General features: G+C 43.1%; 2 protein-coding genes across 8 annotated transcripts in view; both read left to right on the top strand.

Annotated features, from left to right (window-relative positions):
* LOC146708669 (equilibrative nucleoside transporter 1-like) overlaps positions 1-8,258 on the top strand; it is a 38,866-nt gene extending 30,608 nt beyond the window's left edge. For both annotated transcript variants that reach the window (XM_085460680.1, XM_085460679.1), the window contains exons 12-13: positions 3,784-3,983; positions 7,436-8,258. In XM_085460680.1, coding sequence (XP_085316806.1) covers positions 3,784-3,983; positions 7,436-7,547 — 312 coding nt within the window. In that variant the 3' untranslated portion in view covers positions 7,548-8,258. The remainder of the gene's footprint in view (positions 1-3,783; positions 3,984-7,435) is intronic.
* A 122-nt stretch (positions 8,259-8,380) lies between these two features.
* The window catches only part of LOC146708667 (signal-induced proliferation-associated 1-like protein 2), a 40,345-nt gene continuing 26,421 nt past the window's right edge, over positions 8,381-22,304 (top strand). For 2 of the 6 annotated variants that reach the window (XM_085460675.1, XM_085460673.1), the window contains exons 1-8: positions 8,387-8,699; positions 12,439-13,676; positions 14,311-14,438; positions 14,607-14,795; positions 16,052-16,193; positions 16,320-16,408; positions 21,441-21,598; positions 21,686-22,268. In XM_085460675.1, the coding sequence (XP_085316801.1) occupies positions 12,614-13,676; positions 14,311-14,438; positions 14,607-14,795; positions 16,052-16,193; positions 16,320-16,408; positions 21,441-21,598; positions 21,686-22,268 (2,352 nt within the window). In that variant the 5' untranslated portion in view covers positions 8,387-8,699; positions 12,439-12,613. Of the gene's footprint in view, positions 8,700-12,438; positions 13,677-14,310; positions 14,439-14,606; positions 14,796-16,051; positions 16,194-16,319; positions 16,409-21,440; positions 21,599-21,685; positions 22,269-22,304 lie in introns of all 6 variants that reach the window. The other 4 variants (XM_085460678.1, XM_085460676.1, XM_085460674.1 and 1 more) reach the window with 4 other exon arrangements.

Raw genomic sequence — 22,304 nt, 5'->3', positions numbered from 1 at the left:
CAAAGCTCTCCAGCGAGTAGTGCGGTGCTCTGAACGGATAATTGGAGGTGAGCTTCCCTCCCTCCAAGACATCTACAGGAAGCGGTGCCTGAGGAAAGCGGGGAGGATCATCAAGGACTCCAGTCACCCCAGCCATAAACTGTTCAGACTGCTTCCATCAGGAAGGAGGTTCTGCAGCATCCGGTCCCGTACCAGCAGACTGAGAGACAGCTTCTTCCACCAGGCCATCAGACTGCTGAACACGTCATAGACACCTCAGCTTCACTACTGGAACTTTAACATTATGCACTCCATACTGTACAGTAACGCCACTGTTTTGCACATGTCTCAACTCTGTATATTTTTTATATATTTATTTTATTTTTACTCTATTTAATTTGTAAAATATGTGTATATACACACACCCACATGTAGAAAAACATATTTAGTATACACATCCAGTAATGCATATACTATTATATATTGTACATATATTTATTAGTCTCAGATTTAGCCATTCTAATATTTTTCTTGTTTTACATTATTGTATTTTTGCACAACTCTGTTGCTTGTGAAGCTTGCACACAAGAATTTCACTCACATGTGCTGTACCAGTGTACCTGCACATGTGATGTGACAATAAAAGTGATTTGATTTGATTTGATTTGATTTAAAATAGTTTAGTAATTTAGGGTAAATTTGTAGTTTATCATTAACAGGAACACAGTGGAAAGAAACTATATCATTCGGATTGTCAACATTGGAAGGAATTACTTCCTCTTCTGCCTTTCATAGTCATGTGCAAAATACAGCTGTATAACTGTGTCCAGCCCCTGGCGTGCGCACTCACAACAATGGCTGAGTGTAATTGGAGTTATGTACAGATGTATTTTACCTCCACAAACAGCCGAGATGTGGTTTGCAATACATGTGGAAAGACAGTGAGGTGTTGTGGCAACACCACTAACCTCGTGAAACACCTCACAGTAAATCAGATCACAGAATATGACGAGCTTATGTTGAGGCGAACTGAAGAGGAGGACAGGGACAGGTGCTGCTAGGGTGAGACAGACGTCTCTCACTGAATCCTTTAGTGCTGCAGGCAGGCAACATGTTCAAATAGGCACAACTTCAGATTCTTTATTTCTATATGATGAATTCTGCATTATTAAGTGATAAGAACAAGTAATATGATGTCCTGTAATCATGATGACGCTATATTTTGAGATACAATAAATAAAGTAAGTTTTTGTACAAAGTATCGGTATCGGATCAGTATCGTCGATACCACCCTGAATACTTGGAATCGGATCAGAAAGGAAATCAGTGGTATCGCACATCACTAGGACCCAAACGCTGGACTCACTGGTAGGTGAAGGCTGGTGTTTATTGCTGACCGAAATGAACGAACAGAACTGAAGCAGGAAATGGCTGGCTGGCTGGCTGAAGGAACTGAACATACAACAACCTAACAGCGACAACATCAATGACACGACGGTGAACGAGTGGAAACAGAAGACTTAAATACACAGACTGATGAGGATGCTAATGAGAGACCGGTGGGTACACAGCTGAACATAATCTGGCTAACGACACATGAGACGAGCTGACAGGAAAAACAGGAAGTGAGAACAACATGTGGCAAAATAAACTGAACATGACAAAACTGAGAACACTGGGTCAATGACGCAGGAAACCTGACACCTGTGTCCTTTTCATTACTGAGTGAAGCAGTCAACCACCTGAAACCCACAGATGTACTCTGGATATTGTTCCATCTCGTTTACTGAAAGATGTTTTTGACATCTGTGGGTATGTGTTTGCTGTCAATAGCAGTCTTCAGTCTGGGTGTGTCCCTGCTGACTTCAAACATGCTGTGGTGGAACCTATGCTTAGGGTTAGGGTTTTAAATGACCTTTTAACTTTTACTGACTTGGGAGATTCTGCCATTTTAATACCAGTAATAATAGTACACAATGTACACAGTGGGTCATGGACGCTGCAACCTCATCCCGCCTCAGAGCCGCTGTCTCCATCGGGTGGGAAGTAAGTATGGGAGGAGGCGTTGGATCGGGGGGAAGGGAGGGAGGGTGGTGAGTGCGTATCAGTATCAGTGTGCATGTGTGCATGTCGGGATGTGTGTCCTGAGTTCAGCCTGAGAAAGTGTCCTTTCGCCTGTTAGGCAAAGATCAACAGTGCGCAGCCTACGCAGGTGACCTTGAGGAATAGGGCAGAGAGTCTGTTCATTCTCGTGTCTCTTGGAAGAATATTGTTGTTCCTCTTGGCGTCAACCTTCAAGCAGTTGGTGCCGTCGGGGGTGGGGGTATAGCCGCATGAGAGATGTTAGTATGTGGTCTAGGGAGAACAAACTGCATCGATTTTTCAGTCATTCTAATGTCCATCACTGGTCTCCAGGTGTATCTCTCTTTTAAGAGCCATGAGCTCCTCTAAACGAATGTTTCCCAGATGAAATCTGGGAAACATTCGTTTAGAGAACAAGAGCAAGAATGAGATGCTCTCTCAGATTTAAAGTCAGACGAGACGAGACAAGGACATAGAAGCATAGAAGGGAAGCTAAGGGAGGGAGAGGGTGGAAGACGCATCCAACTCCTCCGAGAGCCAAGAGGAGGAGTAACAGAATAGTTTGAGCCTAAACATGTCATGGTCCTGGGTCATTTTGGCCCAGCGTTTTGTGTTTCCTTGAAGTTCATTTTTGTGCTTTGTGTTTATTCTGATTTTGTATTGGTTTAGGGTTGAACCTGTAGTTTGGTGTGTGTATTCAGCCCTACCTGTGTCTGTCCTTGGTGCTCTGTTCATGTCCCCGTGTTGTGTTGTAAATCAGTCTGTGTGTTCCTGCTTTACTTTGAAGGCTCATGTTCTGGATTTCCTGTTCTATTTTGAAGGTCTGTGTCTGTTGTCATTGTGTTCAGCTTGTGTCCTCCGGTCCTCATGTGTATTAGGTTCAGCTGTTCTTCCCTCCTGTGTGTGATTACCTGATTACCTTGTGTGTGTATATTTAGTGGGTGTCGGTCTGTGTTCATTGTCGGCTCGTCTGCGTTCTATGGTGTTCCTGTCTCTGCGTCTCTCTGCCCCGCACCCCTTTTGTATGGTCTCAGGTTTGTCATTTAGTTCTCCCAGTTTAGGTTTCTTCAGTTGTTTTGTCATGCCTCACTGCTTGTTTCTGCCATTGTCACTTTGTAAATAAACATCACTCGTATCATCAGTCACTGCTGCATTTTGGGTCCTCCCTTTCCTCCACACCACACGGCTCACTCCGCCAGCCGTGACAAAACAGTTAAAAGTCAAAGCTTTAACAGAATCAGTAAAATAGCTATTAAATCTTGTTTCCACTATACTTGATTCTTTAATCAGATTTGCTCACATATATAACATGTGATGATCAGTTACATTGGAATTCCTTATTAAGATCTTTAAATGATGCTACATTTCTTTAGTGTTTCCTTTGCTAATAACATCAGTTACCACATTATTTCTCAGTGTAATAAACAAACACCTGTCATGTTGTGCTTGTTACATGTTTCCCTGACCTCAGAACAGTCTCTGCCCATATTTACATAGTTGGTCCTTTGTTAACCCGTTGAAACTCAAAGTCATGTGTTACCATTTTCAAGTCTTCCCTTTTTACTTTATGATTCCAGTCTATATTCAAATAATGTCATTATTGGTACCAGTCTTTAATGAGAGTATTCAGTTTATCATAAAGCACTTTGTTGTAGATGGTGCTCTATATATTCCAGTTAAACTGAAAGACATGTGAGCTGATAGTATTCTTTTTTTTTCCAGCCAGGAAAAGACAGTGTGATACTTCCTGCATCCATCGGGTGTCGCCTGGTCTTCATCCCTCTCTTCATGCTGTGCAATGTTCACCCTCGTGCCCACCTGCCAGTCGTTTTCTATCACGACTGCTTCTTTATCCTCTTCATGATCCTCTTTGCCTTCAGTAACGGGTACCTGGCAAGCCTCTGCATGTGTTATGGTCCAAGGTAAGAAACCTGCACACAGCAAACACCCCATCATGTTAATGTTAGCCTTGATTTTCTCTGTGGAGCTCATTTTAAGTATTAAGTATATTACAGTTGAGTCCAACACAGCTTCCTGTGCACCCACTAGCAGCAAGAGTGGTCCAGTGCTTTATGACCATAATATCCTATTAGAGCAATTAGAGCATGCTGTAGGTATTACAGGTACTGTGCTGCAGTGGTTTGTATCATATCTATCTAATAGACTCCAGTTTGTGCATGTAAATGGAGAGTCCTCTTCACACACTGAGGTTAATTATGGAGTTCCACAGGGTTCAGTGCTAGGACCAATTCTGTTTACATTATCCTCCTAAGACCCGAACTCATTAATGGCATGCATTCTTAATTTCTCTTTGCTATTTGGGCTGATTGCAACCTGATGAATATAAAAACAAAGAATTATCTTTTTACCTGATGTAGTTTCTGAGCAGAGGATATCAGGCCCTTGTAGAGCAAAATCTAGTATTTTGATCTAGACAACTCAAAATGGGATTTCCAAATATGTAGACGCCAGGTCCTCGGTGGTTAAACATGCTTCCCTTAGGCAGTATGATCAGAAGACATAGCATAGCATACATTAACAGTTCATGCATTTATGGAGTGTTTATAACAAGGTGCAAATTACTGGATACGTTCAGAAACAGGAAGGTCAGACTACACCTACAACAGAGCCCGCACAGCTTTGAAGCAGATTTTTGGCCAGATGAAACAAAGATGGAGGGGCAACAGAATGATGAGAGAAGCATTAAAAGCTTTCCAGAGAACTGTTTTCATCTCAGCAGTCACTTATTATTCAGCACCTCCCAGAACAGCGTTGTTCTCTGTACTTCATACACGTATACATGTGTATATGTGCCTGCTGCAGAGTGTAAATGCTCCTTTGTCCTCTCTCAGAATTTATTATTGGAGCTTCTAAAACAATTTTATAAAGTTCACATGTTCACAGAGATTATCCGAATCTGAACACCGGCTGGTCTTGTAAGGTTCCTTTGCCATCCTTCATCCATTACAGACTATAAATGGTACATTTTACTCCCTGGCTATTCAAAAAAAGTTTTCCCCTCCACACTGTATCCTCGTAAAATGTCCCATAATCAACAACAGCTGATTTTAAAGTTAACTGCAGTACAGAGTGCCTGCCTGCACCTTTGTTTCTCTTCAAAACCAAAATCTGAACCAAAAAGGTTCCTTAATTAATCTTTTTACTGCTTATTGATATTTTTATAGTAAACTTAAGTTATATTTCAACATTTATAGTCTAACAAACTTCTTTTTTAAGTTATAATTAAAATAACATAAAATAATACTAAGTATATTTTTAGTAATGCAAGACTAAAATTTCACAGGCATTTAATATTTATTTCATATTTCAAGCAGCACGGTCTCTTTGGCACAGTCCCCGCCTCTTGCCCTGTGGTAGCTGGGATAAGCCCCGCCCCTAGATTTGTGGGAATCTTAAAAATAATATAGATTATTCATTTCTATTTGTATTTTTTTCTGTAATTTTACCAGTTAGGGTTATAAAAGATACACCATCTGGGAAATTACCTTCTGCCCATTTACCAATACAGATGTTGTATGCTCATAAAGAAAATACATTTCAGACTGTTTTTGCAATTTTATTGATATTTCAAACAACAAGAGTATTCTTGTATTTAAAAATTAAATTTAAATTACTTTTTTTCCCATTATTGAACAGACACTGAAATTAAAAACAGTGTTAAAATCAATCTTTAAATGTAAAATTATGTTAATTTTTCTAATTATTTTATGGTTTCTGAAAACGGGGCCTTTGTCTAAAACTAGCTGCGATGTAAAACATACAGACTTAAAAGTTGAAAAGCGTTGTGGGTCCACTCAGGATTAGGGAGGAGGTGCCGTGAGTAGTGACGTGGAGAATACAAGCAATAGAAATGATATTCCTCTGAAGGTGTCTGGGCTCAGCCTCAGAGATGGGGTGAGAGCTGCACCTCCATAAGGAGAGTCAGCTGAGGAGTCCCTATGGGAGGAGACGCCGAGGCAGACCTCAGACACGCTGAAGAGACAGTACCTCTCAGCTGGTTTGGAAACATCTCGGATTCAATTCAGTTTATCTATACAGCGCCAAATCACACAGTCACCTCAAGGTGCTTTACATTGTAAGGTAGACCCGACAATAAAAGATACAGAGAAAAACCCAACAATCATATGAGCCCCTATGAGCAGCACTTTGGCGACAGTGGGAAGGAAAAACTCCCTTTTAACAGGAAGAAACCTCCGGCAGAACCAGGCTCAGGGAGGGGCGGGGCCATCTCCTGTGATTGGTTGGGGTGAGAGAAGGAAGACAGGATAAAAGACATGCTGTGGATGCAGAGAGGTCGATTAACACATAGTGAGTGAAGAAGAAACACCCAGTGCATCATGGGAATCCCCGGCAGCCTACGTCTATTGCAGCATAACTAAGGGAGGATTCAGGGTCACCTGGTCCAGCCCTAACTATATGCTTTAGCAAAAAGGAAAGTTTGAAGCTTAAAAGTAGAGATAGTGTCTGTCTCCTGAATCCAAACTGGAAGCTGGTTCCACAGAAGAGGGGCCTGAAAACTGAAGGCTCTGCCTCCCATTTAAATACTCTAGGAACAACAAGTAGGCCTGCAGAGCGAGAGCGAAGTGCTCTAATAGGGTGATATGGTACTACAAGGTCATTAACTTTGGTGGCTGTGGCTCAGGAGGTAGAGCAGGTCACCTACTGAGGTTGGTGGTTTGATCCCTGGCTCCTCCAGTCTGCATGCCAAGTGTCCTTGGGCAAGATACTAACCCCAAGTTGCCTTCAGATGCATCCATCGGAGTGTGAATGTGTGTAAATGTCGTTAGAAAAGCACTCAGTTTAGAGTCAGTGCTTGTGAGAATGGGTGTGATTGAGTGAATGTGGTATGTTGTATACAGTGCTTTGAGTACTATGGGAGAGTAGAAAAGTGCTATATAAGAATCAGTCCATTTACCATTAAGATAAGATGGGGCCTGATTATTTAAGACCTTGTATGTGAGGAGCAGGATTTTGGATTCTGGATTTAACAGGAAGCCAATGAAGGAGAAATCTGCTCTCTTTCTAGTCCCTGTCAGGACTCTTGCTGCAGCATTTTCCTGTCTTGCACAGTATTCCAGTCTTGCTCCCCACTTTGTGACCTTTAACACATTTTATGACTGAAAAGTGGCCTCTTTAATATACTAGCCTACATAAAAAATAGAAACAGAAAATAGGCACTAAGAATATATATTTTACCTTAACAATTTTGGATTAACTGAAGGCTTTTCAGGGAGTTTTTAGGACTTCCTGATAATAATTAATTACAGTACTCCAATATATAATATAATATAATATAATATAATATAATATAATATAATATAATATAATATGTCAATATTCTGGTTTTTAACAGGAACGTTCTTCCTCATGAAGCAGAAACAGCTGGAGCCATCATGGCGTTCTTCCTCTCTCTGGGTTTGGCGTTAGGAGCTGCTCTCTCCTTTCTCATTAGAATACTGGTTTAACTGGAAATGTCGTCTTTCTCTTGGACTAACTGTGAAACTATCAGTGAACTCTTTTGTGCAGTTCTGGTCTGAGTGGCAGAAAAGCTTCAGTCAGACTGAAACTCCACAGCTCTTCAACTTTGTCTTAATTATTTTCTCTTTTGTCCTGATGGAGGTGCTGCAGGATTACTTTCAGTATTTATTTCTTAAACATGAATCTGTACAATGAATATTCTTTGTATGTATTCATTAGAGACATTAAAAAAAGTTTAACAGGTTAAAAGATCTTTGATATTCACATTGATCGTCTTCATAGAGTCCTCAGAGCGTCACCATCTGTGATTTCCAGATAAATTATTTGACTAAACTCCAGATTTAAGAGTTTTATTGAAAGAAATGTGGTGACTTGATTAGAATTAAAGTTTAAAGGGTTCACATCCTGACATACATTATGAGAAATGACTTGAGTTACACGTTTGGTAAGCAATGAAATGACATTGAAGTAATACTACTAATATTACAATAATAAAAGTTAAGCAGTATAAACTGCACAGTAATAATTTGACAGTATTAAATTGAAGCACTGAGTTAGTGAAGTTATTGATGAAGTCTGATCTTCATCTCTGTTCATCTCATGTTAATATTTGTCAAGAGATATTGTAATATCAATATTGTAATGAGAAAAAAACTGTGTATTTAACGTGGATCCAAATAAATTAAAACTGCAGTGTGTGACGTTTTTATCAAATCGTCTTCATGCATGCTCGATCATCCAGGTTAGGAATCCCCAAAAGGTTTACAACCTTTGAAAGCCGCCCGCAGAACGAACAGTGGGCTATTTCACTTTATTTATTTTCAGCTCAATGAAAGACAGACAAGTGAAGAAAATTCCCACGTTTATTAACGTCCTCTGAAGGCATCAGCCGGGCTGGCTGTAAAGAATCCGAGCATCACTTAAACGCATCGCCAGCCTGGCTGAGCTGAAGCGTCCGACCAGACACAGCTGAGAGTTTAACGAGACCGAACCAAGACCAGGACCCGCACAAGAGGTCCGTGTCGTCCGTGTCAGTGTGACTGGACCGGGAAACAAACCGGAACCGACTGACACGACGTCCGGGTCTGATCCGAGAGTCAGAACACTGGAAGAGCCCTGGATCCTCGGTCCTCGAGAAGGTAAAATTTCCCTCTCCGAAACAAAGTACTGCTGAGCAGTGAGGTAACGAAGTACTGCTGAGCAGTGAGGTGATTTATAAAGTACAGAAGTAGAGAAGTTGAAAATAAGAACAAGAGGTATAAAAATAAACTAACTAGTATTTTGAGGTCATGTAAAATTGAGAAATTATTAAATATGAATAAAAATAACAGTAAAGGGATTTGGAAAACATGAAATATTGTTATTAAAATAGTTCTAGGCAGTTACATTATCCTTCATATTTGACTAATAATGATGAGCGATGTGGTTAATGAGTTCAACAAATTCTTTGTAAGTGTTGGGCCAGACTTGGCTGACAGAACACAAGAAACTGTGCAGAGAAAGAAACTAAGCTCATTGAACGTAATCCTCAACTAGGGCTGGGCCATATCAAACGTTCACGGTAACACCGGTGTAATGTTAGGCAATGGTTAGAAAATGAAATATGGCGATAGAATATGGGTAAAAATTTTAAATAACTTTAATGCACATAAAAAACAGCTGCTTGTTTAAGTGAAAATACATTGATGGGTTTTTTGCACTAATAAAGTTGTGGAGTGGTAAAGTATTTTGTCTCGCGTCAGTTATATCGTTATCGCACATTTTCAAATATATATTGTGATAAATATTTCTGGCCATATTCCCCCGGCCTAATCCTCAGTCAGTGTTTTTAACGGTGGTGGAAAAAAAGGAAATCATGTTGTTGGGAAATCACAAACTGAAAACTCTACAGACTTTGATCGATGCTCCAAACCCTTAACATACATTTGCAATTTGCCTCTACAAACTGGTGCGTTCCCAACACAAATGAAAACTGCTAAAGTAATACCACTGTTTAAAAATGGAGATTGACACCAATTCACATTACAGGCCTGTTTCTCTACTCTCACAATTCTCACAAATACTGGAAAAGGTTTTATTAATAGACTTGACAAATTAATAGATAAACATAAAATAATAATGGAAAGTCAGTATGGTTTCAGACCAAATAGATCAACATCCATGGCATTAATGGAACTAACTGAACATATCACTAATAAAACAGATCAAAGACAATGCACAGTCTGAGTTTTCATTGACCTACAAGAAGCTTTTGACACAATCAATCATGAAATATTACCTTATAAACTGGAGCACTACAGCATTAGAGGAGTGGGTCAGGAGTTATTTGAGAGACAGGCAACAATTTGTGAGGCTTGGTGAATATCAGAGTGCCTGGACATTGTTTGTGGAGTTCCACAGGGGTCAGCATTGGGTCCAAAGCTTATTTAACCTGTGCATCAATGATATATAAAAACATCTGATATATTACAGTTTATTTTATTTGCAGATGATTCAAAGATTTTTTTTGTGCTGGAGATAATTCACATCAGCTTTTGGAACACAAAACTGAAAACAAGGTTTGACAGAAACAAGTTTTCACTAAATTTGAATAAAACTACATTTATGTTATTTGGAAATTGTAAAAAAGATGCTGGAGCAGAATTGCTGATAAATAATGTTGAAGTAGTAAGTTTCTGATACAACATTTCTGGGTGTGGTAACAGATAACAGAATTCAATTCTGTTATGTTCAGTTTTTCAGCGTCACTCTGAGACAGGATATTTCTAACTTTAGAGATGTTGCGCAAATGGAAGAACGCAGTCTTACATATTTGTTTAATATGTGCGTTGAAGGACATGTCCTGGTCAATGTGCTAGAAACCTCACACAAAGCATATACATGTCACAGGCGTGTTGCAGACAGTTGCAAACTTGATGACGAGCAGGACAGGCTTCTTGAAATCTGTGTCTTTGTCCTTAATTTGAAGATAAGATCACCCCCCACCCTCCCCACCTCACTCCACCCTCCGCCAACAGGAAGCAGATTCCTCAGAGACCTCTTTGCCCTATGAACAGGAAGTGATGTAATCCAGTAATCAGCTGAGATGACTGGGTCAGGAGACAGGAAGAGGCAATCACGCCGATGTTATAAACTCCTCAGACTCACTTTTCATGACCCAACTACGGCATTTCTGTCATCTGCAGATGGCCGACTGTTGACAACAGTTTTCCACAATGCACCACAGTCTGCTGCTCCTTATGACTGCAGCTTCTTCAACATCATTTCCCTTGAACGAAGATCCGCCTTTACAGATGTTCTCAGACAGAAACATCTGTAAAGATCCCACTTGGCCTCAGGAATTAGTACACTACTTTTCCTGCATTTAAACACATGATCGTCTCTCCTGTACTCTTGCTGGCTGCTTTGTTTCATAGTCTTATTTTTTACAGGCAAATGAAGCCAGGTCAATAAAAGGAGTTTCCTGAATGAATGTGAAACTTCAGCTGGGTGGTGGTGTCTTTGGAACTACAGCATTCACCTCCTGATTGCACTGATGATGATTCAGGGAGGGACCAGGGCACTGGCTGTGCCGTCCTGAGGGGTTCTGATGATTGTAGTCAGGAAACTAAGATTAAAGAAACACTTAAAAGCACCAAAATAGATCATCTAACCTTTCAATACAAAGCACCCTGAGACTTCTGTTGTCATGTGACATATCAATTGTACTATATATCTATTGTGTATACTATATTATTTTATCTTATTCTATTCTATTAGGGGGTTTTTTTTGGGGGGGGGGGGGTTACTGCTCTAACTTGTATTTTAAGAAAAGATACGATAACCTTTATTAGTCCTACACGTGGGAAAATTGTTGTGTCACAGCAGAAAGTGGACAGTGCAAAGTTACAGTAGCAAAAATTAAGAAAAGCAATGAAATAGGATATGATAATAAGAATAAGATACTATATGACATGATTTCCCACGTGTGGGACTAATAAAGGTTTATCTCATCTTTATCTTATAAACTTAAAGCTGAACTGAATTCAGTTACAGTCAAACAGGATCACTTTTTAATATATTTCATGTTATGTTTTATTCTTCAGGTAAAACTTCCTAACACCAGGGTAGATGGATACTTGATCCCAAACTGACCAAAGTGAAAACAGCAGTTTGTATGACTGTCTGCAAAGCGTTTACTCTGCCGATGTGATCACACAGTGTTGGGACGTTTCACAGAACTCCACATCTGTTTGCATGTGCTCAAACATACAGGCATGCAGCATTGTTCCGTGTTTATTTTTCCAATGTCTGCTTTTAGCTTTATGTCAGAAATGTAATGTTCAAGGTTATGACCTGACGTCAGACCGGCTCCAAACACAGTACAGCGTATACAGTATGCAGTACACACAGAGCAGTGTATGCAGTTGAGAGTACATTTGTCCACATACAGATATCTGAAGCCTTCAGCTGTTACTGCTGAACATGACGGAGACAGCTGCTGGAAATACCACACACACACACACACACACACACACACACACACACACACACACACACACACACACACTGCCTTCTCATGGTAACGTGGTGGACTTCAGGTGTGTTTTGTTGCTTCTCGCATTAATAAAGTAATAACTGGGTTATAACATCTAGTTCACGTCTGGGCACAGGTTTGTCCTGTGGCTCTTCCCCATACCAGAGCTGGTCCGTCTGCCACGTTTGTGTTTTAAATTCTCAGGCATGACGCTTCATGTTTTTCAGCCGAACAGATGCGTCACACCTACAGGCGAATGAGCAGCTGGGATTGACTAGCGCATGTTCACACCTGTACTTGTAGCACAGGTAAACAGGTGATTCACCTCAACAGGAGTGCATGACAACCTTTTCTTGTTTCAGATCGCTGTGGATGGTGAGTCCAGGATGTACTTCCTGTCTCTGATCCTAATCAGACTGTGGACCTATTAGATCTCACAGGAGTCATGAACTTCGGGTCTGAGTCCTGGCAGTGGTTCAGGGTCCTTCTGGACTAGACTAACAGCAGTGTTTCTTAGACTTTCCAAGGATCGGGACTATGGGACCTCCGGTCGTTCAGGGAGCTCCTGTTGTACCAAAGATGGGGGTCAGGGCCCGAATGTCCGACTTGTCTCAGAGGAGGGATGCTCAGGAGGGTCTGAACTTGAGCTTTCTGAGTCAACCTCCCCATTCCAACAAGAGCCTGGACCCCCAGCCCAGGTCAGAGACTACATTCCCAGTTCGCCCGAGTCCTTCCACCAGCAGGAGTTTGGCAAGGATGAAGAGAAGCAACAGTGAGGTGACGATCAGTGATGTCGGAGCTGAAGACATGGACCCTGCTGCCATCAACCCAAACACAGACGCAAGTCTGAGGCGAAAGTGCTGCAGCACTTCGACACTGGACCGCCAAAGTTTGTCACAATCCACTGAGACTCCTTCCTGGAGGCTGAAGCAGCAGGTGCCCAGCGCACCGCCTCCGTTCCCAGAACCTGCACAGCTTCGTGCTGCACTGTCGCCCAGTCTGCAGACTGCCGCTCGCATTGCTCATGGGGATGTCATCTATGTACCCAACTATGTGAACGCTTCGGTTTATGTGTCGCATGTTCAGAAAACAAAGCCGGAGACATCGATCCTCAGCAGACTAAGGAATCAGAGGACAAACAGGGACACAAGACCCAGCGCAATCTCTTACAAATGCTTTTCTCATTATGATAGTCAGAGTGTCCTCTTCAACTTCAGCAGCGGCTTCGTCCCCCAAGCAGACCTCCAGCACAGAAGGAACGTCTCCACCTCTGGATGTGATGTGTTTGATGCTTTAAGCCCTGATGAACGTGACAAAAACAACTTTCTGGTGAGCAGCTGTCCGTTCTTTCATAATGAGATTGGAGGGGAGATGGAAAGGAGGCTGGGTCTGACTCGGGCCAACACCTCCACCTGCGGTGCTGCAGCAGACACATCCTTCAGCGATCCGCCGCTCAGCACCCACCGCACCAACGCGAGCATCTCAGTGTTGGAGTTTCGTGGAGGAACTCGGGCGTTCGACCAACATCTGATGAATAATCACGACATTGAACACATTGACCTGGGAGCCAGATACTACCTGAAATACTTCTACAACCAAGGTAAGGTCCAGTCGAGGGCCAGACTTCACCACGATGCAGAAGCTGGATGCTCTTGCTAAAAGTAAAGCAAGGACGCTTTTTAAAATAGTGCCACCAGTTTAATCTAGTTCCAACAAAAGATATTTATAACAGGAAGAGTTTGTAATAGATCTCAGTATCCATAGAGTTAAAAAATAAACAGTTCAATAACGTCCAACAGAAACATTCTGCCATAAGGATAGGCGACACGATCAACATGTGACTGTGTGCTAAAAACAAACCCTGAAGTGCAATAATATTTCTGACTGTAAATGAAAAGAAATGAACTGAATATGAAGATCTGAAGATCTAACACACAGGTGTCGAACTCCAGGCCTCGAGGGCCGGTGTCCTGCAGGGTTTAGATGTGTCCTTGATCCAACACAGCTGGTTTAAATGACTAAATGACCTCCTCAACATGTCTTGAAGTTTTCCAGAGGCCTGATAATGAAATAATTATGTGATTCAGGTGTTGACCCAGGGTGAGCTCTAAAACCTGCAGGACACCGGCTTTCGAGGCCTGGAGTTCGACACCCCTGATTAATTTAAGCACTGTTACTGCGTTCAGGTTTCTGTTTTCACTGATGTGAGTGACCTTCTGTGTTTTTTCTGTCAGATCACCAAAATTATTTTGGCATTGATGAGAACTTTGGTCCAGTGTCTCTGAGCCTCCGGCGAGAGAAACTGGAGGAGAGGAGTGATGAGACACAGTACAACTACAGGATGATCCTCAGGACTGGTCAGGTAACTAGTCATGTGACCGGTCACGTGACTGGTTAGGCGACCTGACCTGACCTGATCACAGTCTGGTTTGAGATCATTTTCGATTACTAATTTATAAAGTGACTGTTGGTGATGCTGTTAATCCCTGTTTGTCCTTTTAGTCTGATCCAATCACGCCCCCTCTTTCAGCTGTCTACCCTGAGAGGATCCATCACAGAGGACTCTATCCCATCTTCATCCAAACACGGGACCAGTCGACGTCTTCCTCTGAAGGATGTTCTCGAGTTTGTGGTTCCTCAACTTAGCATCCACAGTCTCAGACTGGCTGCAGATTCACCCAGAGTCCCTGAACTGCTGCTGCAGCTGGACCAGCAGGAGGTGAGCCAGTCCCAGTGTGCCACCCACCAGCTGACCATGAAATACCTGCCACTGCCATGGTTGGCCTTCCCATGTTTCTGACAGGATGGTCTGTGTTAAACTAGAATCCCGTTTCATAGCCATTTTGCTAAATCGGGCTTTTGATGCTGTGACGCTTTCACATAATGAAACAGTTGGCATAAGAATTCAGCTTCTCGTGCTACGTCCACCATGCTGATCAATGCTGAGTAGCGTATTCTTCAAAAACACCCAAACACACATCCTCAGAGAGGTTTTCACAGGCAGCAGCTACGAGTTCTCTGTCTGAAAGAAATGATTCACTATTATCTCATCCTTCTAGAGCTTTAGAGATCCTAATAAAGCTTCTGTGATTCTGTCCAGTTTAGAGACAAACTCAGACTTGATGGTATTAGCTGGAACAAGTAAGATGTACCTTTTTAATCAGCTACAGTTTTTGTCACGTTTTCCTTACTTTTTGGTGGCCCTCCCAGAGGTCAGTACAAAATAAAGAAAACCTTCTTGTTGTGCTCTCTCAGAAGTTTAGCAAAGTGATACAAAGCAGTTTTTTAAGTGGCCACTGGGAGCCTGAGCAGAAGAAGAGAGGTCTCTTTAAGCTCCAGTCAGACTGAAATCCCAGGAGACGACACAGACGGACATCAGCCTGAGAACACAGCAGGAAGATGATAAGTTTACTATCGCATTAATATGAGATATCCACATGAGCGGCAGGAGGGTGCTCCTGCCTTCAGGTGTCTCAGGTAAGAGACGAGGTAAAACACTGTGATAGGCTCATCTTTTTGTCCAGGTGCCCTAAAACGTCCACTGCAAGAGGGAGAAGTCAGCTGACCTTCCGATGTTGTGTGAAATGACCAAAGGTCTCCTGACACGGCATCATCAAGTCAATATAAACAATAAAACCAGTAAATCCAGTACAAACAGTGACACCAGCATTTTCTCCAATTTCTGAAGTACTCCTGTTTCAACTAACTATTATACAAATTATTATACAAATGATTTTCACTTGTGTGGGAAATCTAACCCCTCTTAGACCTTCACCGCAACTTTACACACGTTCAAGTTTCTCAGGCGCTTCATGTCTGGTTATGCAGAAGGTTACCGGGTAGGGTTAAAAGATTTCCCGCTGGAGCATAATTCACGCATCAGTTCCAAACCTTCTGAATTGATCTTATAACCAGCACCTTCAGAGTCCCGATGGTCCACGCTGACCCTGCCTGCTTTTCTTTGTTTTACTGCAGCTGAAGTTCCAGCGCAAAGTGGGCGTGTTATTCTGTCGGGCTGGTCAGTCCACCGAGGAGGACAACAGTGACTCTGGCAGTCCCGCTCTAGATCAGTTCCTGGACCTTCTGGGCCACAGAGGTCCACTGAAAGATACCAGCGGTACCAGCACCATTTCTTTTTCTGAAACAAAACCGGGTCCTTGTTTGTCCTGGTTCTGCAATGATGTCAGAATGGTGTTTGGTAATTGTTGTTACTTTCTGTTTGCTTGTTTTTGTTTCCTGTCAGAAGACTCAACAGGGAGGCAGTCAGTTTTTACAACGTTCAGAGAATTCAAGCTGATGTTCCACGTGTCCACGGCAAGCAGCCCTCAGCAGGTGATTCTCCTGTTCCTAGTTTGACCTTGTGCTGTGTACTGCACAAGTACCACAACTAAAGTTTTCAAGTATCTGTACTTTATATCCGTATTTGTTTTTCTGACAGCTTTTTACTTTTATTCTCCACATTTCAACACAAATATTTCATCTTCCTACTTTATACATTTTCCAAGCGTGCTCCTTACTTTAGGTTTAACACTGACTCACATCGTAAGTTATTTCCCATCACTGCAACCCTTTAAACATCAAACCGATCTGAAAGTAAATGTAGGACCGATTACAGGTAAAATACAGTCCTATTGGTTTATCCATCATAAGGACGTATCAGATAAAGATAAAGAGGCAAAACCATATAATTTATGCATTGCTACTGTTAGTTAAAGGAGGTCATAACGGTGCTTTTTTATGTTCTGGTCACAGTACATCAGCTAACTACTGAAGTACTACAAAGGAAACAAATGAGAGATAAGATCATTTTGTTTAGAGATGGAGAAAGATGTAAGACATTGTGGGTGGCCCACTTCAGCTCAGGTCCTCTACCAAAGGCCTGGGAGCCTGAGGTTCCTGCACAGTATCTTTGCTGTTCCTAGTTCCACCCTCTTCTAGACAGAGATGTTGAATGTCACCCCACATTTTGCTGGAGCCACTAGGCCAGTTCAGAGGTTATGTATTATGATTACCATGGGAACCACTGTTACCTTCACTCTCCGCATCTTCTCGGGCTCCTCTCTCAGCCCTTGGTACTTCTGCTTATCATGTTACTTTTTCTTGATGTTGCTATCACTAGGTTCAGCTACATCACTATGGCCATCTTCCTCTGCTTGCCCACTAACGGTGGTAGATACCGTGCAGGGGCCTGTCCTTCTATGATGGTTCCTCTCCTTGCTTCTCGTCTTACTCAGGTTTCTGCTGCCTGAGGTATTCACTAAGGACATAATGAGTTGTGGCCAACTTTTTGATGTACTCATGGATGTTCGTTGTCTCATCCTGGACAGTGGTTCTGAAACTCACTAGTCTTCGGCCTCCTCCGTTCTGCTTAGTGTACAGCCTTGGGGTGCTGGATTTGGGGTAATACTCTGCATGCATGGTCAGGAGCTTTCTTGTCTTGATGCAAGTGGCTTCTGTCTCCTCCTTTGGCCAGCTTATTATCCCAACAGGGTACTTGATCATCGGCAGGGTGTAGGTGCTGATTGCCCGGATCTTATTCCTCCCATTCAGCTGACTCCTCTGGACTTGCCTTACTTTCTGCAGGTACTTGATGGTTGGGACTTCCCTAGCAGCTTCTTCATGATTCCCATTTGCCTGTAGGATTCCTGGGTACTTGTAGCTGTCCTCAATGTCTGCATTGTTGCTTCTGGTAGTGCAGTCCCCTCAGTTCTGACTAGCATCCCTCTTTTCGTTACCGTCCAACTACATTTCTCCAGTCTGAATGAAATTCCGATGTTATTGCTGTAGATTCTCGTGGTTTGAATCAGTGAATCGATGTCTTGTTCACTCCTGGCATACAGTGGCTGACGTTTGCCACGTTCTGTATTCAGTATCTGTAGCCAGTCTTGACAATGACCTCACTGAGAGGGTCCAGGCTAGGGGTGGTGTGGCGGAGCATTGTCTGTGGCACCGCTGCAGAGTCACACCTGAGCGGCATGAGAAATCAAGCCTTACTGGCTTAAAAGAAGAATGAACTGGGTCCTGTTGTTGTTGTTGTTGTTGGTGTCTGTGGCGACAGCTGAAAAGCTGCAACCGAGTGTTCAAAACAACAGCAGAGATAAAAGAAAAGTGAAAGAATGTGATCTGGTCTGCTGTGCATCCCGAAACCCAGGATCGTAGCATGGCAGAACCATGACCGGGACAGCCAAGGGAGGCGCTGGCCCAAATGGTGGCCAAACTCGCAGCTACAAAGAGGGAGCGGTGTTACCGCCAGCAGGAACAACTGCAGGATCGGTCCAAGCACCGGATGCAGTTGGTAGAGTTTGGCAGCTCGGATCGGGTCTTGGCGAAGACCCCGCCGACATCCCTTGACTGCATGGGAGTGACTGATGACCGGACTGCTTTGGCACCCGTACCGGTCCCAGGGAGAGGCCAGCCAGGGCACAGCCTACTTCCGCACGCATACCCACTCCGGGAGGGACCTGCCCAGGGTTAGAGTTGAGGTCTGCACGGCAGCTGGACCTGCCTGGCTTCCACCAGAGGCCAGCATGCGGTGGGGGCCTGTGCGCCGGCCACCTGCCGCCTGTGAGCCTTGACTCACATCCACGACTGCTGCGCCGCCGCCACTTGTCACGCAGTCAGCCCCTAGTATAATTAACAGATAACTGCTAAGATGGAGAGGAAACTAATTTAGAAGATCATCATTTAGCCTGGAGAAATAGTTTGTTGCTCTAAAAAAAAAACTAAAAACATTTGTACTGTGCTATACTATACTAATGCTATACTAATGCTATTCATCACTGGTTGAAGAAAATAAGAACAACCCTAGATTTCTCTTCAGCACTGTAGCCAGGCTGAAAAACAGTCAGAGCACTGCTGAGCCAACCATCCCTTTAATGTTAACTAGTAATGACTTCATGAACGTCAGGCATTTGCAGCCGTGGCAGAGTGCTTTGGCCAACCCCTATTAAAAGGGAGTTGCAGTTATCTAAGCGTAAGGTTATAAAAGCATGGATGACAGTTTCCAAGTCACGCCTGGAAAGAAAAGGCTTGACCTTCAATAGACGTCTGAGGTGACAGAATGAGGATTTTACTACGCCATTTATGTGGCCATCAAAACTAAGTGCAGCCCAAGATTAGTAACCGAGCTCTTCAGGTGAGGAGCAAAGTCAACATCTGGTGTACCAGATTGGGACTGAATAAAAGTCCCTATGTTTTACATTCATTAAAATTAAAAAACTGCAGGGCCAGCCATGATTTAACTTTGCTAAGACAATCAAGCAGGAGTCCAATCGAGGCGCTATCACAGTGATTGAAAGGTAGGTAAAGCTGGCAATCGTCAGCATATAGATGAAATTAAATTTTGTGTTTTCAATTTCCCAGTGGCTCCCAGTGGCAGGAGATACAATGAAAACAGTAGTGGCCCAAAAATAGATCCTTGCAGTACACCTCATGGCAGAGGGGCCACAGAGGATGAGGCCGAACCCAACTTAACACAAACGTTCCTGTCAGAGAGATATGGTTTTATCCATGAAGCTGCCAAGCCAGAAATTCCTACACAATGCTGTAGTCGAGAGATCAGCAGGTCATGATCCGCTGTGTCAAATGCAGCAGTCAGATTCAACAAAACAACCAATACATTTTTACCACAGTCCGTCACTAACAAAATGTTATTCATAACCTTTATGAGAGGTGTCTCCATGCTGTGAAACAGCTTAGAGTCGGACTGAAGAGCTTCTGGAATTTGAAAATCACTTAGATGGTTCCTCAGCTGAGTGTGAACAATCTTTTCCAGGATCTTATTCAGAAAAGGAAGCTTTGAGATGGGTCTGAAGTTTGTCGTAATTGAAATGTCTGAGCCCAGTTTCTTAAGTAAAGGATGGATAACTGCATGCTTAAACTCACTTGGTACTTGACGTGGCAAGAGACTGGTATTAAGTTCGGCACAACAGCGTCGGCCAGGTGCAAGCCGTCTAACAGCAGGACGATTTTATTTTATTTAGAAAGAGGGGCAATACATATTAATGAACATTTTAACAAATGTAAATGTGCCAGATTATAGCCTTCAATTCAATTCAATTCAATTTTATTCATATAGCGCCAAATCACAACAAAAGTCGCCTCAAGGCGCTTCATAGATACAGAGAAAAACCCAACAATCATATGACCCCTATGAGCAAGCACTTTGGTGACAGTGGGAAGGAAAAACTCCCTTTTAACAGGAAGAAACCTCCGGCAGAACCAGGCTCAGGGAGGGGCGGCCATCTGCTGCGACCGGTTGGGGTGAGAGAAGGAAGACAGGATAAAAGACATGCTGTGGAAGAGAGACAGAGGTTAATAACAGATATGATTCAATGCAGCCTTGGGCTAATTTCCATCTGCAGACCCTCTGGCAGGTTGGTTTTAAAAGAGGAACAATGTCAAATAAAATGGGCATATGGTCAGGGAATGTACAAATACATATGATGATGCCAAGTTCAACGTGTGACCACGTTCTTGAGTGGCACCCTTAACAGATTGAACAAAATTAAAAGGGTTCACAAAGTCCTTAGCCAGCGGCTTCCCTGGGCAACAGACATGAATATTAAAATCACCGAGCTGCAGTGGTTTGTATCATATCTATCTAATAGACTCCAAATTGTTCACGGGGCGATCGTGGCTCAAGAGTTGGCAGTTCGTCTTGTAATCGGAAGGTTGCTGGTTTGGGCCCCAACTCCGACAGTCTCAGTCGTTGTGTCCTTGGGCGAGACACTTCACCTACTGGTATGGTCAGAGGACCCGGTGATGCCAGTGTCCGGCAGCCTCGCCTCTGTCAGTGCGCTCCAGGGTGGCTGTGGCTACAATGTAGCTGCCATCACCAGTGTGTGAATGTGTGTGAGTGTGTGGATGACTGAAGGTAGTGTAAAGTGCTTTGGGGTCCTTACGGACTAGTAAAAGCGCTATACAAATACAGGCCATTTACCATTTGCCATGTAAATGGAGAGTCCTCTTCACACACTGAGGTTAATTATGGAGTTGCACAGGGTTCAGTGCTAGGACCAATTCTGTTTACATTATACATGCTTCCCTTAGGCAGCATCATTAGAAGACATAGCATACATTTACACTGCTATGCAGATGACACCCAGCTCTATCTGTCCATGAAGCCAGATAACACACACCAATGAGTTAAACTGCAGGAATGTCTTAAAGACATAAAGACCTGGATGGCCGCTAACTTTCTGCTTCTTCATTCAGATCAAACTGAGGTTATTGTACTCGGCCCTGAAAATCGGATTGGATGGGATGAGATCTGAAACATCTTCACAAACTCAAAGAAGTCCAATTGGCTTTTTTCAAGCTCTTAAGATAAAATCGCTGTAAATCGTGTGTGTGTGTGTTTCAGCTGCTTCATAAGAGTCTTACTGGGAATGACTTCGTCACAGTAATCTTCCAGGAGCCGAACTCCCCGCCCTTCAGTCCGCAGAACATCTGCTCACATTCCCAACATGTCTTCATCATCGTTCGAGTCCACCGTCCCTGCAGCCAGCACACCTGTTACAGGTAGGATTGTAACTAGAGCAGGTGAGATTATAACGTGAGCAGGTAGAACAGTTGAGACCTGTTGATGTGTCATTTGTGTCCTGTTAGTATTGCAGTGTCCAGGCGTAGAGACATCCCGTTCTTTGGTCCCTTGATCCCACCAGGTTGGATGTTTTCAGCCTCACCTGAATTCAGAAATTTCCTGCTGACGAAGATCATTAATGCCGAAAATGCTGCGCACAGGTCAGAGACCTTTGTCACAATAAGAGCACTACGCAGACAGGAGCACCTGAAGGAGCTGGTGGAAAACTTTTCCACATCAGTGCTAGTGGACTCATCATCTTCCATCAAGTTCAGCTTTATCTCTCTGGTAGTAAAGAAAAAAGAGCGCAGCGCACCACGGCCTCATGCTTACCTGAACACTGCTGGGGCTCTCACCTGGAGTGTGACAGCAAAAGACTTCAGCTGCTCTTTTGATGTACCATGCCAGCTCGCCATCTCCAGTGAGTTTGTGGTGCTTGTAGAGGAAGCCAGCAGACAGGTAGTGTTTCACTGTTACTGCAGAGGCGTGATTGGCTGGAACGCCGGCCACAAAGGCATTAAACTTTTCTACGAACACGGAGACTGTGTGATGCTGTCGACACGAGAGAGAGGCTGGGAGGACAGCCGCGAGATTGCCCAGAGACTGCAGGTGACCAGAATCCTTTGTGAACCTGAATCTGAGCAT

The sequence above is a fragment of the Copadichromis virginalis genome, linkage group LG6, assembly GCF_057382275.1.
Source record: "Copadichromis virginalis isolate Kocher_CV1m ecotype Utaka linkage group LG6, C_Virginalis_male_GT1.1, whole genome shotgun sequence".
Classification (NCBI taxonomy): Eukaryota; Metazoa; Chordata; class Actinopteri; order Cichliformes; family Cichlidae; genus Copadichromis; species Copadichromis virginalis.
Note: the sequence above shows the minus strand (reverse complement) of the source record. Positions and strands in the feature narration are given on the sequence as shown.